Here is a 16,094-nt window from a genome sequence, read left to right as displayed (position 1 = left end):
GGCTTGTTTCTTGGGTGCAGTTCTTAAAAGTTGGGGTACCTGATGTGGTTTTCAAATTCTGCTTTTCAGGGAGAAGCTTGGGATTGTGAGTTCCCTTCTAATTGTGGGTTAGCATAACACAGGTAGGGTTTATAGCAAGATTTTGTTTCAGCCTCTCCTCATTTTTATATGGATTTTTTTCTTTTTGTGTAATGTGAAGGAATCACTCACCTAGTTTTTGGGTTTCTTTCAGAGGAAATAGCTTGGCTTGTAGCTGTAGATTTGTTATGTCTGTGAGAGGTTATGTGTTCAGGATCCTCCTACATTGCCATCTTGAACCAGGCCCATCAGGGACTGTTTTAGAGGCTGCCTACCACAGCAGATTCAGAAAACCTTGTAAATAATGTAAAGTATTTCTGATTTTATTCTAAAATTTTTAATGTTTGTTTACTTATTAATTTATTAATTAATTTATTTATTTTTGAGAGAGAGAGAGTGTGAGTGGGGAATGGGCAGAGAGAGGAGACACAGAATTTGAAGCAGGCTCCAGGCTCTGAGCTGTCAACACAGAGCCCGATGTGGGGCTCAAACTCATGAACCATGAGATCATGGCCTGAACCAAAGTTGGACGCTCAACTGACCGAGTCACCTAGGTGCCCCTAATTTTTTTCTAAAGGTTACAGGGAACCATGAAAAAGTTTTAAACAGGGAAATTATTTGATCAGATTTTTGTTCAAAAAGTAACTTTGTCTAGGGGCAAGAATGGATAGGTTAGAACGTATGCTGTAGACCAGATAAGTGATCATTGCTATAGTTCACGTGAGAAATGTAGTAGTTTGAACTTTAGTGGTAGCCATGGAAATGGAAATAAGTGGATGCATTCAAAGTACATTAAGGATGTGAACTTAGTGGACCTAAAAATAGCTTTGATATGGGAGTAGAAAGGAAGGAGTCAAGTTAGATCCTCAAGTTTCTGGCTAGAACAACAGGATAGATGGTGACGCTATTTGCTGGAATAGGAGGACAGAAACAATTGGAGGGGTAAAGAGATGAGATGTTTTGGGCTATGTTTTGAATTAATTAACATGACTGTTATGAACTAGCCAAGTTGACATATAAAACAGAAAGTAGTTTGATAGGTCTGGTGTTTACCTTCTGAGGTTTGAGCTAGAGATAAAGATTCAGGAGACGTTAGCATATAGTTGTAAATGTTGACATGGTAGAGATTGAAAGTACTTTTGTAGTAAGACTAGAAGAAGGCCTAGTACATACCATGGAGAAAATCCAACATTTAAAAGGAAGAGGAGCTGACACTAAGGAAGAAAACCAGGTGATGGTAGGGACACATTTCTTTCTAGCTAGTGATGAGTGTATTTTTGAATTTCTTCTAGCTTGAACTTAGTATATAATCAATGTTGAAGAAAAGACATATCTAAGAGATAGTTTACTTCTTTCATTTAACAAATATTTTTTGAGAATTCATTCTATGAAAGTCACTGTATGGAGTATTTATTGGAGGTGAAAAGTAAAATTGTGCATTGTAACTGTCTCAGATAGTCTCACAAGTTATTAGTGTCTTTAGGGGGCCACAGAGGCCTGATAAGTTTAGTTGTTTTTTTAGTTCCAGAAACATGATTTTTTATCTATTTTCTCACAGATAAGCAGAACTTCACATTAACCAAACTAGTAAAAGAGTCCAACTGGTAAACTGTCACTTCATTAATTTACAATAAGAAATATAAATGTCAGCTGCCCAACACTGCATTTTCTCCCCTCAGTAAAGCTAGAATATTAATATTGAGCATGTTATCAGCAAGGAGGTTGAACACTCTACATGTACAGTTTTCTCAAGTTATAATAGTCTATGCAAACTCTTATACCATGTGATAAATCTGCCGTAAAAATAGGAAACTAGGAGACTTACTGATGAAATCTTAGTCTTTTCCTTCTTTTTCTAAGTATCATATCACCACCACCATACACACCCACTCCCCATGGCCTCTATCTCTAACCCCATCTTGCTTCTCCTTGGTATATATGAATAAACTCAGAAAATTAAATGTTACAACTGTAACTTTGTCAAATTCAGTTATCCTTTTTTGCTGTTGATTTGTTTCGAAACCAGTTATGTACAATATCCTGAATATTCATGCTCAAAAAAGTAAACAAGGCACTTAGCAAATTGGAATATGTTTTCTCATTCCAGTCCTAGATCCTTATGAGAAGTTAAAATATGGGTCAGATGTGAGTCATAAGAGAGAGTCAAGAATGCCTACAGGGTTTTTTATTGGCTTTTTTTTTTTTTAACCTAAACATCTGGAGTAATAGTTTCCATTTACCCTGAAAAGGGAAGTTGTAAGGTGGGTGAAGTTAAAGGAAGCAGTAGCTGTTTTAGCTAATAAATGTGAGATGCCTGTTTTACTTCATGTGGAGATAGATATCGATTAAGTTGCTGGATACATGATTCTGATTCAGAGGAGTCATCGAGACTTCGTATTATGTTTGTATGTTTTAACGCATTGATGATGTTTAAAGACATGAGACCACCAAAATGAAATAAGTAGAGAAAGGTAAATTAAGTAGATAAAGCCCAAAACATTCCTGGCCAGTGAGGAACTAGCCAAAGTAAAAGAGCAGTTGTTGAAACTGGAGGTAATTAATGATAGTAGTATTCCAAAAACCAAGTGAAAAGTATTTCAAGAGTGAGAGAACAAAGCAAGTAGTGAAGAAAGGGCTGGATAGATTAGAAAGAGGCATGAAGAAATCGGGTGGTGGTGGTGGTGGATTTTTTCATTATCTTGATTGTGGTGATAGTGATGGTTTTATGCATTTATATGCATGTTTTAATAAATTGTACGTGTTAAGTTTGTACAATTTCTTTTATGTTAATTATGTCTCATTAAAGCTGTTTTAAAAAATAGCCATTTATGACTTAAAAAAAAAAAAAAGGAATCAGCTGTCAAATACTGTTGATAGGTCAAGGAAGCTGAGAATTCAGAATTGACCATAGGAAATAGCTTCATCCTTGGTTACCTTAACTAGAACACCATCTGTGGAGGTGTGGGGATAAAAGTGATTTGTAGGAGTTCAAGAGTGAATGGGAAGAGAGGAAGTGGAGACAGAGTACAGGCAACTTTTTTTTTTTCTTAATATTTATTTTGAGAGTGCACTGGCATACACAAGCAGGGAAAGGGGCAGAGAGAGAGAGAAGACAGAATCCCGAGCAGACTCCATGCTGTTAGCGTGGTGCCTGACGTGGAGCTCCGTCCTGTGAACCGCAAGATCATGTCCTGAGCTGAAATCAAGTTGGATGCTTAACTGACTAAGCTACTCAGGCACCCTGAGTACAGACATCTTTTTAAAACTTTTGCTATACAGAAAAGTTAGAAATGAGACTAAAGAGAGAAATGAATTCAAGAGGAAGCTTTTAGTTTTTAAAAGAAAACTGCAACTTACAAAGATAGTATAGCTTGGTTCATATCAGTGGGAATAATTCAACAGAAAGGGAAAAAATACTATTTATATGAAAGAGAAGTACTGTTGTAGGAAAGAATTGGTGGAGTGATACCATATAAGTCTTCCTTTATTATTGGTTTTGAGAATTCTGGCCATAATTGTGAAAATTAATTTACAAATATGATTGAACATGCTCTTTATTTTATTCATTGTTTAAAAACTATGGGTTTTATGGATCACTTATGAAGATATCTTTAAAACCATGTACATTTTTAAATGTGTAATCACCATATTTGATAATATTCACCTTGTCTGTTAAGATTGGTATTTATATATTAGCATCTTATATTTTATTTCATACAGTTACAATATGCGTGCCTCCTTAAATGAAATGTAAATCTCAGGTGCTGGGTGGCTCATTTGGTGGAGTATCTGACTTTGCCACAGGTCATGATCTCACAGTTCATGAGTTCAAGCCCCGTGTCAGCCTCTGTGCTGATGGCTCAGAGCCTGGAGCCTGCTTCAGATTCTGTGTCTCCCTCTCTCTGCCTGTTCTGCCCGTTCCCTGCTTGTACTCTGTCTCTCTCTCTCTCAAAAATAAATAAACATTTAAAAAATTTTTTAAAAATGAAATGTAGATCTTATAATCCAGCACTTACCAGCAGGAATGTGATTTTTAGATAAGTTAACTGTTGTTAGCCTTAGCCATTGTTCAGGATCTTTTCTTAAAAGATTATGCTCTCCCTATAAGGTAACTGTGTGAAACAGTTTCACTGAAGAATTTGATGAAGTAAAATTTGAGCTTCCAATTTTTTTTTTCTTTTAAGTTTATTTATTTATTTTGAGAAAGAGAAAGAGGGACAGGGAGGAGCCAGAGAGAGAGAAAGAATCCAAGCTAGCCCTGCACTGTCTGTGCAGAGCCCCATGCAGGCCTCACACTCCAGGAACTGCACCAGACCATGACCAGAGCCAGAATCAAGAGCTGGACACTTAAGTGACTGAGCCACCCAGGCACCCCTGAACTTCCAGTATTCTAAGAATTGATTGCTTTGGGGGTAGGAGAAAATTGATGTGGTTTTTTTAATTGATGTAAGTTTTGCTTGGAGTAGCTGTTCCTGGAAGTTTTGTGTTTGATAACTCTGACCGTAATTCTATCCATAGGTAATGGGAAACCTAGGACCTTTGAAAAGAAGCCTTCTATTCTCAGCCTTTTCTTATTTGGGTTTTGAAGCGTATCAAGTATTTTCTCACGCTGCTGTGGTTCATGCCACAGCCAAAGGTAAGCCTAAGCTAAACATGTGGACTACTTAGAGTTATTTATGTTTGTTATATTTTGTTAATGACTTAGAGTTGTTTTTGAATAGGTAATGAAACTAACATTGTTAGAGGCTATATTATTTTCTGCTTTTCTCTACTTGTCAGTGAGTCTGATAATATATATGTGTGTGTGTGTTTCTGTGTGTGTTTTATCTGTGTGAATATATATATACATATATGTCTGTGTATATATAATTTCTTCTAGCAACTAGAGTTCCTTCAGTGAGAAATACTGTTAATACTTTGTAGTTTTATGGGACCCTTGGGGCAAGAATGTTTTTTACGTTTTTAAAAGGTTGAGGGATTTGATACGGAGGGATATATATACCACAGAGACTATATCTGGCCCTTATGACACAATGATTTTTTTTGTTTCCTTAATTCCAAGGTATTAACACTGTTCTAGGTATAGTTAAGAAAGACCAATTACTTTTAAATAGAAGTATTTTATTTACAAACTATGCAGTTGGTGCTAAATATCAAGTAACTGATAGAAAAGTAGAAAAATTCTATCAAATTTGGTTTTTGGCATTCTATAGATAAGTAAACAAATTGAAACTTGAATTTTAAAAATTAAATACAGCTAAACCAGTTGTGTATGTAGACAGAGCCATAATTTCAGTATATTAGAAGAAAACTTTTTAAAATGTTTATTTTTGAGAGAGAGAGAGAGGGAGGGAGAGGGGGAGAGAGAGAGAGAGAGAAGAGGAGGAGCAGAGAAGGGGGGAGACAGAGGATCTGAAGTGGGATCTGGGGTGACAACAAAGAGCTCGGTGCGGGACTCAAACTCACAAACCATGAAACTGTGACCTAGCTGAAGTTGGACACTTAACTGACTGAGTCACCCACGTGCCCCAGAAAAAACACTTTTAATTTATGGGTTAAGCTTTTTTATTTGTTATAGTCCCCACCTTTTACTCATCAAGAAGGTGACTGGGGAAGGAAGCAGAAATTTTATTTTGAATAGATGTTCTTATTAAAGTTTGATAGATGAAGAATTTGAGGATATTAGCCAAAAACTAATATTTATTGATTTCATCTGCCCTTGACTATTCTTATCTTTAAAAGAGCAAATAATTGAGAATTGCTGTTTTTGTTTTATCTTTTCCTTTTTTTAATGTATAATTTTTATGAAGGATAAAGTAGAGGACTTGATTCCCTATACTTTTTACCCTAGCCTCAATTCTCACAGAAACTTTATAAGGTAGTTATTATGTATTGTAAAGTGTATTATGATATGATAATTTTTTAAAACTTATCCTTGAGAGGTGTTGCAGTTTTAAGATTTTTCTGTGTGTGTGTGTGTGTGTGTGTGTGTGTGTGTGTGTGGTTTTATTCCATTATAGTATTTTTTTTTAAGTGAACTCTCTGCCCAAGATGGGCTTGAACTCAGACCCGGATATCATGAGTTTCATTCTTTACTGACTGAGCCAGCCAGGCTCCACCCATTATAATTTTTGAAAAGAAACTCAAAGTTTAACTTCTTCAAATTCAAAGTGTCAGAGCAGAAATGAGAACTTTAATCAATTTTTTTTCATCTGTCAACTTAGTTTCAGTGTGCTTCAGCACCATTTCCTTACAGAAAATGAGTGCAAAGCTGTAGTGCTTCCCTGAGCTACAAAATATGGCTCTTTGAAAGGCAAAGCTGAAATTAACTTTAGCTTTGATGGTAATAGCCCCTTTTTTCAAAAGCGTTTTTATTTAAAATTACTGCATATTCAGTAGATTAAAAAGAACATTTTAATTAATATGCTAGACAGCTTGTGAGGGTTGCATGAACTTGACGTGGTCTTGCGCAGCCACAGTAGTGAGCTGGCGGGGTGGGGGTGGGGGAGGAGAGTTGGGGGCTTAGTGCATTAAACCTAAAACTGTTTCTCAACTTTGCGCCACAAAGAACTCTGATGCGGCTTTTTTCCATTCTCTTCCTTAACGTCTTGAATGAGACACCATGAGCTGGGCTGGGGGAGTCCTGTGGGCAAGCCAGAGACCAGGCACCATAGGAGTGAATTTCTATTGCTTAGGGATAGCTCTGTGTCCCTGCCAGGTGGCATGTGTCCCCTTGAGGAACAGCTGGTCCTTCAGTCCCATCTCCAAGATGATAACTGTCAGGTGTGAACTTACTAAGAATTTCATGTCAGAGGAGACAGTTTGTGACAATAAGATCTCCATTATCGGAACTGGATCAGTTGGCATGGCCTGTGCTATCAGCATCTTATTAAAAGATGAGTGATGAAGTTGCCTTTGTGGATGTTGATGGAGGCAAACTGAAGGGTGAGACCGTGGATCTTCAGCATGGTAGCTCTTTTACGAAAATGCAAAATGTATTTTCCAACAAAGATTACCTTGTCAGTGCAAACTCCAACCTAGTGATTATCAGTCACAGCAGGTGCATGCCCAGGAAAAGGAGAAACATGACTGATGTACTCAAGACAAATGTGTACTTCTTTAAATTCATGATTTCCTAGTATAGCCCCCAATTCAAAATGATAGTGGTTTCCAATCCAGTGGATATCTTAACTTACATAGCTTGGACGTTGAGTGCATTTTCCCAAAACCGTGTTATTGGAAGTGACTGTGTCTGGACACTGCCTGCTTCTGTTTCGTTATTGGGCAAAGGCTTGGTATCCACTCCGAAAGTTGTCATGAATGGATCCTTGGAGAACATAGAGACTTAAGTGTACCTGTGTTGAGTGGAGTTAACATTTAAAAAAAAATTTTTTTTTATAGTTTATTTTTGAGACAGTGAGAGACAGAGCATGAGTGGGGGAGGGGCAGAGAGAGAGACACAGAATCCAAAACAGGCTCCAGGCTCTGAGCTGTCAGCACAAAGCCTGATGCAGGGCTCGAACCCAGGAACCGTGAGATCTGACCTGAGCCGAAGTCGGACGTTTGACTGAGCCACCCAGGCTCCCTGAGTTAACATTGATGGTATCCTTTGAAGGATCTGAATTCAGAAATAGTAACGGATAAAGATCCTGAGCACTGAGAAAATGTCCACAAAGAAGTGATAACCTGTGGTTATGAGATGTTTAAAATGAAAGGTTATATAATTGGGCTGTTGGCCTCTCTGTGGCCAACAGATAGCATAACAGAAAGCATTTTGAAGAATCTTAGAAGAGTGCATCCAGTTTCCACCAGAACTAAGGGCCTCTGTGGAATAAATGAAGAGGTACTTCTTAGTGTTCTTTGCAAACTTTTTAAAAATAAAGCTGACTCCTGAAGAGGAGGTCTGTTTGAGAAAGAGTACAGAAAAGCTTTGGGAAATATGGAAGGAGATCAAGGTTTAAAGTTGTTCAGAGCTACCCTTATGAAGTCAGTGAAGGAGAGAGAATAGTTATAGGATTGTATACAAAACTTTTGAATAAATTTGAATTCATATGTGTGTATATATAGTAGTTGCAATAGTCTAAACATTTTATGTGCGTGTTTAATGTGTTATCGAAATTCTGGTTCTTTTCATCTAGTATATATCAATTCTTTCATTCTGGCTGGCTTATATATTTGTTCATTTATATGCTTTAAAAAAAAGGTTATAACTTCCTCCACAAGTATAAAAATAAAAGTATTTACAAATAAAAATAGCTCTTTTAGTTCCAATCCTAACACCATAATAAAACTTTGATTTGACCTTGAAAAAAATTTTAACATTCTAAGGTGTAACTTATTCTGAAATCTAAATTTATTGTCTTTATTAAAGATTTTAATGAAAGCTGCCTTATAGTTTAGAATTCCTCCTGTATTTTCAAGCAATTTTGAGCACTTAGGAAGTTAATACAAAAAATGGAGTATGGATATTTATTTAGCCTATTTAATTTTCTTTCTATTTAATTTTCTTTAGCTTTGTTTTCTTAAATAAAATGTCACTTTATAGTTAGCTGATTGGCATGTTCATTATAATTTGTGAGACAAGGCCATAGCCCTTGGGGAAAAACCCGCTTACTGACAAAATATAGAGATCAGATTTTCTTTTAAGTTGGAAAATGAGCTGTGTTCTATAAAGCCTTAATTTCATCACTCCTTCCAAGTTTTACTCTGTCATATAACTGTCTCCCGTTTGGTGTACTGTGATCTTTATAGTTTTTAGAAAACGGTCTTTAGAGAATTTTGCTTATCAATACTGCTTAATTCTCTTTAGAGCTACTTCATGCTCATTGAGACCAATTAAAAACTTTTGTCCTCGTCAATATACTGGGATAAAATCCTATTCTGAAGGGAGATGTTTTTAGAAATTAAGGGCATATATATTTTTTTGACATTTCATTTGGATTTGATTGTGGGACCCATTTTTAAAATGGTAACTTCTGTATTTACCGCAATATAGTGCAAATACCCACTTAATGGTCGTAATTGAAGAATTCCAATAGAAAGTTTTTCATTATTTCCTTAAAACAGACAAAACTTAAGGCTCTTAAAGATGTGCTAATACAGTCACAGTACTCGTGTGTTTGTGTGTGTGTGTGTGAGAGAGAGAGAGAGAGAGAGAGACAAAGTTCACTTGTAAAATGTCTAAAAGATAATTATAAGTGGCCCATTATTAAATAAAGCTTCTTCATATAATCACTTCAGTTCTCTCTTTTCATATACTTGTATTGATTCCTCTGATGAATCTACAGAACTGAGGTCAGTGCTCCTTCATCTGTACTCTTTTGTACCACAGTAGGGCATCTTTAAGGCACTGCTTCCAGTACTGCTTCAACAGAGTATTGATGTGAAAAATTTGCGATGATGTTGCTACTTAGAGCCTTTTAGCCCTAGAAAAATCCTAGAGTATCTGAAAAAATCTAGATACTCATTTTCTACTTTTAAGTTCTATAAGGAGAAACTTCCAGAAATAGAGCTGTTTTTCTTGGTTAGAGGAGTAGTTTTTGTCCAGATACCTCTAACATTGTTAAGAGTACACTTACCCAGAAAACAACAGAAAATCAAAGTTTACTAACTTAGGTCACATCAGTGACATTTTTTTTAAGTTCTAAGAATTATGATCTTGTGCATATTCATTTTAGGATAAATTGAAGATTTCATTGTACAACTGAATTAATATCTCATCCTGCGATATTCATTAAGTTGAAAAGTAATTTACTTTAAAAGTTTAGTTCATTTTGTAGAATATGGTCTCTTTATGTCAGTAACATAGCTTATTTTTAAATATTTTCAGGAAAAGTACAGAGCATTAAACAAGTTAAAAAAAACAAAAACAAAAACCCACAGCTGATTGGCAGATATGAGTGGTCTACAGTACGCTCCTACCCTAGTGCCTATGTGAGTCTGTAGTATCAGAGTAAGTGCATTTTTTTCTTGTAAATTGCACAGTGTATGATTTTAGAAATTTCTGTTTGAAGAATTAAGAAAAACATATTTAAAGCCTGGATATTATAGCTTATGGTACTATACTGTATAATAAAGAAATGGGAAATAAGTGACTTGAGAAGTTAAGAATAGAACACAAAAAAAGGATTTAAATTGCTAAAAAATTTATTTTTTGTTTTTGTGAGAGAGAGAGCATGAGCAGGGGAGGGTAGAACAAGAGGGAGACACAGAATCCAAAGCAGGCTTCAGACTTTGAGCTGGATTTAAATTATTTTAAATTATTAACTTTGTTTCTACATTTTTCTTTTAATTGTGTGGATGATGAGATGAAGCATTCCTAGATCATGTTAAGGACAGTAATCTATATCAGTCTTCTCAGAAAGTCTGAGAAAAATCAGTCAATGGAATTAAGTATAGCTTTGCTATTTACAAAATATACATTCATATATGCCAGATCAGTATATTTAATATTGTGTTTAATATTTAAGCTTTGTGTGACAGCAGCTGTAACAAATTACCACAAATTTAGTAACCTAAAACAACATAAATTTATTATCTTATGATTCTATAGCTCAAAAGTCCCAAAAATGGGTCCCACTAGATTAAAATCAAGGAGTTGGCAGGGCTGTATTCCTTTCTGGAGGCTTTAGGGGTGAATTCTTGTTTTCAGCTTCTAAAGGCTTCCCATTACCCTTTACTGAAAACCCTTTCCTCCGTGTTCCAAGCCAGCAATCATTTCACTCTGGCCTTCTTTTCTTTGTTATACCTCGTTTGACTTTCTTCTTCTGCCTTCCTCTTCCACTTTTAAGCACTCTTGGGAGTATATTGGGCGTCTGACTAATCCAAGATCATTTCCTGTTTTAAGGTTAGCTGATTAGTAGCCTTAACTCTAGTTACTAATTTAGTTCCCCTTTGCCATGAGACCTATACATTTTTACAGGTTCTGGTGATTAAGATGTAGACCATTTTGGGGCTATTATTTTGCCTACCACAAATATCGACTAAGAATGCTAAGATTACTACTTTTTAAGAATCTTTGGGTTATTGGGGGTGCCTGGCTGGCTCAGTTGGTAGGGCACACAACTCTTGATCTTGGGGTTGTGAATTTGAGTCCCAGGTTGGGTGTAGAGATTACTTAAAAAAACTTTGGGTTGTTATAACCCAAATTTGGACACTCAGCCCCTGATAAAAAAATACAATAAAATGGAAGCAAACTTAAGAAAATTAACCAGCCATGTGAATATTGAATTATGGACCCCAACCAGATTGAGGTAGGATTAAAGAAGAATTTGCTAATTCATTTAATTTTTCTATGCTAGTTATAAGTACATCATGATACTAACTTAGTAAAAAATATTTTTCATAGTTGCGTCAAATTCAGGAGATTTTTTTTTTTCTGGTCTAGATCTTAATTTTTTAAAAATTATATTCAACGTCAAATACATTCTTATCAATTAAGGCATACTAAGGTAAATAATAAACTTAACTGAACATATTAAAATGTTGGCTTATCTGTAGGACTAGGTAATACTGCACCCTTGTAGAAGACAGCTCAGTATGTTGTTCCTTAGTAATAATTGGAATATCCTGAAATTCAAGCTTACTTTTTTTTCTAGGACTAATCAACTTTTTTTTAGAGCATCACATTGTCTGTAAGGTTTGTATGTTTTATAGTAATGTGTAAAATAGTTAATGAATTGGTTGGTGCATAGTGCCATGAGGTAAGTCTCAGATTCTCTGTGTAGTTAAATTCATGTAAGTTTCTGACGACAGATTTAGACTCTTTCTGTAACAGCATCTGTGTAAGTTGGAGCATAAAGAGAGTCTAGTGAGACAGTGTGGTGCAGTCCATTCAAATTAATAATTTTCAGTACAGGAAGTGGGTATTACATTATCATTTTCAACAGTGGATGGTACTTAGCAACAACAACAGAGAGTTTGTGTATGTAGAGGGTAAGGGTACCATAAATCCCTTGCAGGAAATTGCATTTAAAAAAATATATTTAGGGGCGCCTGGGTGGCTTAGTCGGTTAAGCGTCCGACTTTCGCTTAGGTCATGATCTCGCGGTTCGTGGGTTCGAGCCCCGCGTCGGGCTCTGTGCTGACTGCCAGCTCAGAGCCTGGAGCCTGTTTCAGTCTGTGACTCCCTCTCTCTCTGACCGTCCCCTGCTCACGCTGTCTCTCTCTCTCTCTCTCTCTCTCTCTCTCTCTCTCTTTCTCTCCTAGAAATAAATAAAAAACATTTAAAAAAAATATATTTAGTCAGTTCCACAATAAATTTTCTAATGTGTTTATTTTCTCTGGTTTCAAAAAACACATCATTTACTTATTTCTACTACTTACATCTAGATTCTTCAGAATTTCCAATCCTTTTTTATAGGTGATTTCTATATCTAATTTCTTTTTCTTATATATGAAAGTGTTTATATTTCTTGGAATTTTTGCAGTCTGGCTTGGGAAGACCTACTTTATTGTGTCTTTCATTTTTAGTCTTCAGAGTTGAAGAAATTCTTGAACAAGCAGACTACCTATATGAGAGTGGAGAAACAGAAAAACTTTATCAGTTGCTGACTCAATACAAGGAAAGGTAGGCAATATATGATAGGCTTGGGTTTGCAGTTTCCTCAAAATTTTTGTTATTTAACAACTAAAATGATTCTTGTTGCTTAAAATTTTTTATAATTTTTTAAAAGTTTTTACTGCAAAATAATGTTTCTTAGTGTTTAATTTATAGTATAATGTTTCTTTCAGTAAATGATTCACAAATGCTATGTATCTCATTAATTTAGTAAAGGAGATTCTCCTTAGTTATTCTAGTAGAATGTTGAAGTATTTTTTACATTTGTTACTTTGCTTTGGATCTTAGGAAGTAGTTGTTGAATATATGGTTATCTCATCTACCTATATTATATATTTCTCATTTTTTAAGTTAATTTCTTACTGGTATAGGATAAAAATGAATTAGACTGATTATATGCCACCATGAATAGCATCTGTGTATCACTTAAAATTTTTTTTAATGTGTATTTATTTCTGAGAGGGAAAGAGACAAAGTACAAGCAGGGTAGGGCAGAGAGAGAAGGAGACACAGAATCCGAAGCAGGCTTCAGACTCTGAGCTGTCAGCACAGAGCCCAGCGCAGGGCATGAACTCACGAACTGTTGAGATCATGACCAGAGCTAAAGTCGGACATTTAATGACTGAGCCACCCAGGCACCCCTCTGTATCACTGTAGAAGCAGTTTTTTCGAGAAACTAAAAATACCTCCTTTTTCTGTTTTAAGTATCAGATTATATGTTTAGTCCAGAGTATCATTCTGTAGTCAGTTTTTGGGAGGATTCAGGTGGAAGAAGATTCTATCCTGGTTAAATAAGGCTAAAATGGCATTTCCAGACCACGTTATCTACTTAATCTTCTAAGTTAAAAATAGAGTCATTTTCAGCTACCTTTCTTAGATTCCCAAGACAAGTTTTCTCACCATGATCCATCATTTTTACTTCCTAAATGTCTATAATATCCATTTCTTCTTCTCCATGTTCCCCTTATTTAGTTATAGGGGCTGGTTTGGTATTTTATAGTCATTTCAGTAATTACTTGAAAAGTAAGCTATAAGATAGTTACTCCATATTTATTTAATTATAGATATACTATTTTTACCTTTGGTTTCAAAATTTTATGTAAATACCATTTTTAAGCTTATTTATTTATTTTGAGAGAGTAAGCAAGAGAGAATGCGAGCAGGGGAGGAGCAGAGAAAGAGGGAGACAGAGAATCCTAAGCGGACTCTGTGCTGTCAGTGCAGAGCCCCATGTGGGGTTTGATCCCATGACCTGCGCTGAAATCAAGAGCTGGATCCTCAACCAACTGAGCCACACAGGCCCCCCCAAGTGAACACCATTTTTTGTTAACAAATACATAATGGGCTTAAAGGCAAACATTTAATAAAAAGGATAAAAAGTCTAATTTTTTTTTTTTTTAATATTTTATTTATTTCTTGGAGAGAGAGAGAGACAGCGTGAGCAGGGGAGGGTCAGAGAGAGAGGGAATCACAGACTCCGAAACAGGCTCCAGGCTCTGAGCTGGCAGTCAGCACAGAGCCCGACGCGGGGCTCGAACCCACGAACCGCGAGATCATGACCCAAGCGAAAGTCGGACGCTTAACCGACTAAGCCACCCAGGTGCCCCAAAAGTCTAATGTTTTAAAAATATTTCTAACTCTTAATTATGGTTACTATTTTGTTTATTAACCATTTCTTATATTATTAAAGTATATTCAAATGGAAGTTCTTCAAGGGGTCTAATGCCCTTACTTGAAATATTCCATACATCATGGAATGGATGACACACTCAAACATAAGATTTATCTTGAGATTTTGTTACATTCAGTCATTTATTTATTAACGCGTATTTATCATATACCTATTGTGTGCCAGGTCCTATATTTTGGCCTAGGGATATAGCAGTTTTGTTTTTTAAAGCATGACCCTATCTATAAAGTTTATATATTTTCTGGTATTATCTGAACCAGATAATATTAAGTAAGAACCAGTTAGTTTTCTGAAGGGCCAGTGCACTCAAGCCTTAAGTTATATGTTGAATTTGTAGTGCAAGTGTTTAGAAAATTAAAATACAAAGATCTTTTCTAAGGAAGTTAGTATTTTAGATATTATAAGAAAGTTAATATTTATGTATAGTATCGAGTATTAGCAAATAAAAGTTTTTGTGTGAAAGAATATAGCTTTGTGAATAATGGCTTTTGACACTACTAAATCTTCACTGATGTGTAAGACCATCATTTGTATTCATTAGTGATATGACCTTTAACAATTTTTAAATTTGAGCTAAACTGGTTATTTTATATTTATTTCAAATTAGTGAAGATGCGGAGTTACTGTGGCGTTTGGCACGGGCATCACGTGATTTAGCTCAGCTTAGTGGAACCTCAGAAGAAGAGAAAAAGCTGTTGGTCTATGAAGCCCTAGAGTATGCAAAAAGAGCACTAGAAAAAAATGAACGCAGTTTTGCAGCTCATAAGGTGAGTTGCTTAATGTAATGAAACTGTTACCGTCTACTGAGAGGTACGTTAGTCTATACTTAATTATTATTTCTAATAATGTTATTCCTAATTTACATAGGAAAGAAAATTTCTCTATTTTAACGAAGTAGGGAAGAGATTTAGTTTTATAACATTTTTTCAAAAATGTTTTTTCTGTGCATTCTTGAACATTTATTGTAACTTTATTAGTGTGTTCATAAATTAGTTTTGTGAATGTTTATTTTTAAACAGAGTGTTAATAATTTCACGAATTACCTATATCTTTATTCCTAGTAGTATAAGCATTTGACAATTGTTTACTCATTTTCCTCACATTATATTTCTGTTTTATGTAGAGGTGAAAGTAGAGCAGCTGGACAGCTGAGACCTAGTATAACTTTCACGTGTAACTCTGCTACTTTCTGAATTTCCTAACTGGTTTAGAATAATGTTTTTCAATGCATACTGTAGGGAGACATGGGGACATTATTCATATTTTGGATTAGGACATCATGTTATGTTGGACTGTCCTCAGTAGACCCCCCTCAAGTCATTTTGACACCCAGATTTCATCTCTACCATTTCTAAATGCTCCCTAAGGATTCCTTAAATTTGTTGAGATTTGTTTTATGAACCAGTATGGTCCACCTTTGTAAAGTTTCTTTATGCAATGAAAAGAATGCTTATTCAGTTTCTTGTTGGGAGTATTTTATAAATTCAGGTCAAGTTGGTTGATAGTGTTGTTTGTCTTCTGTATCCTTACTGATATTCTGTCTGCTTGCTCTATAAATTATTGAGAGAAGGATGTTGAAATGTCCAAATATGATTGTAGGTTTGTTTCTTTGCAGTTTTTTTGTTTTTTTTTTTACATTAAAAAAAATTTTTTTTAGAGAGAGCATGAACAGGGGAAGAGGGGCAGGGTGAGAAAGAGAGAATGAGAGAATGAGAATCCTAAGCAGGCTCCATGCTCAGCACACAGCCCGATGCTTGGCTTGATCCC

At 35.5% G+C, this 16,094-nt stretch overlaps 1 protein-coding gene and 1 pseudogene across 3 annotated transcripts in view; both read left to right on the top strand.

The window, feature by feature from the left end:
- Window positions 1–16,094, top strand: part of RMDN1 (regulator of microtubule dynamics 1) — a 51,026-nt gene that overhangs the window by 12,957 nt on the left and 21,975 nt on the right. For all 3 annotated transcript variants that reach the window (XM_077771297.1, XM_077771296.1, XM_077771298.1), the window contains exons 2-4: window positions 4,597–4,714; window positions 12,550–12,646; window positions 14,935–15,094. In XM_077771297.1, coding sequence (XP_077627423.1) covers window positions 4,597–4,714; window positions 12,550–12,646; window positions 14,935–15,094 — 375 coding nt within the window. The remainder of the gene's footprint in view (window positions 1–4,596; window positions 4,715–12,549; window positions 12,647–14,934; window positions 15,095–16,094) is intronic.
- Window positions 6,701–8,039, top strand: LOC144237653 (L-lactate dehydrogenase A-like 6B; annotated as a pseudogene).

Source organism: Crocuta crocuta, unplaced genomic scaffold (assembly GCF_008692635.1).
Source record: "Crocuta crocuta isolate KB4526 unplaced genomic scaffold, BGI_CrCroc_1.0 scaffold235, whole genome shotgun sequence".
In the NCBI taxonomy this organism is placed as follows: domain Eukaryota; kingdom Metazoa; phylum Chordata; class Mammalia; order Carnivora; family Hyaenidae; genus Crocuta; species Crocuta crocuta.
Note: the sequence above shows the minus strand (reverse complement) of the source record. Positions and strands in the feature narration are given on the sequence as shown.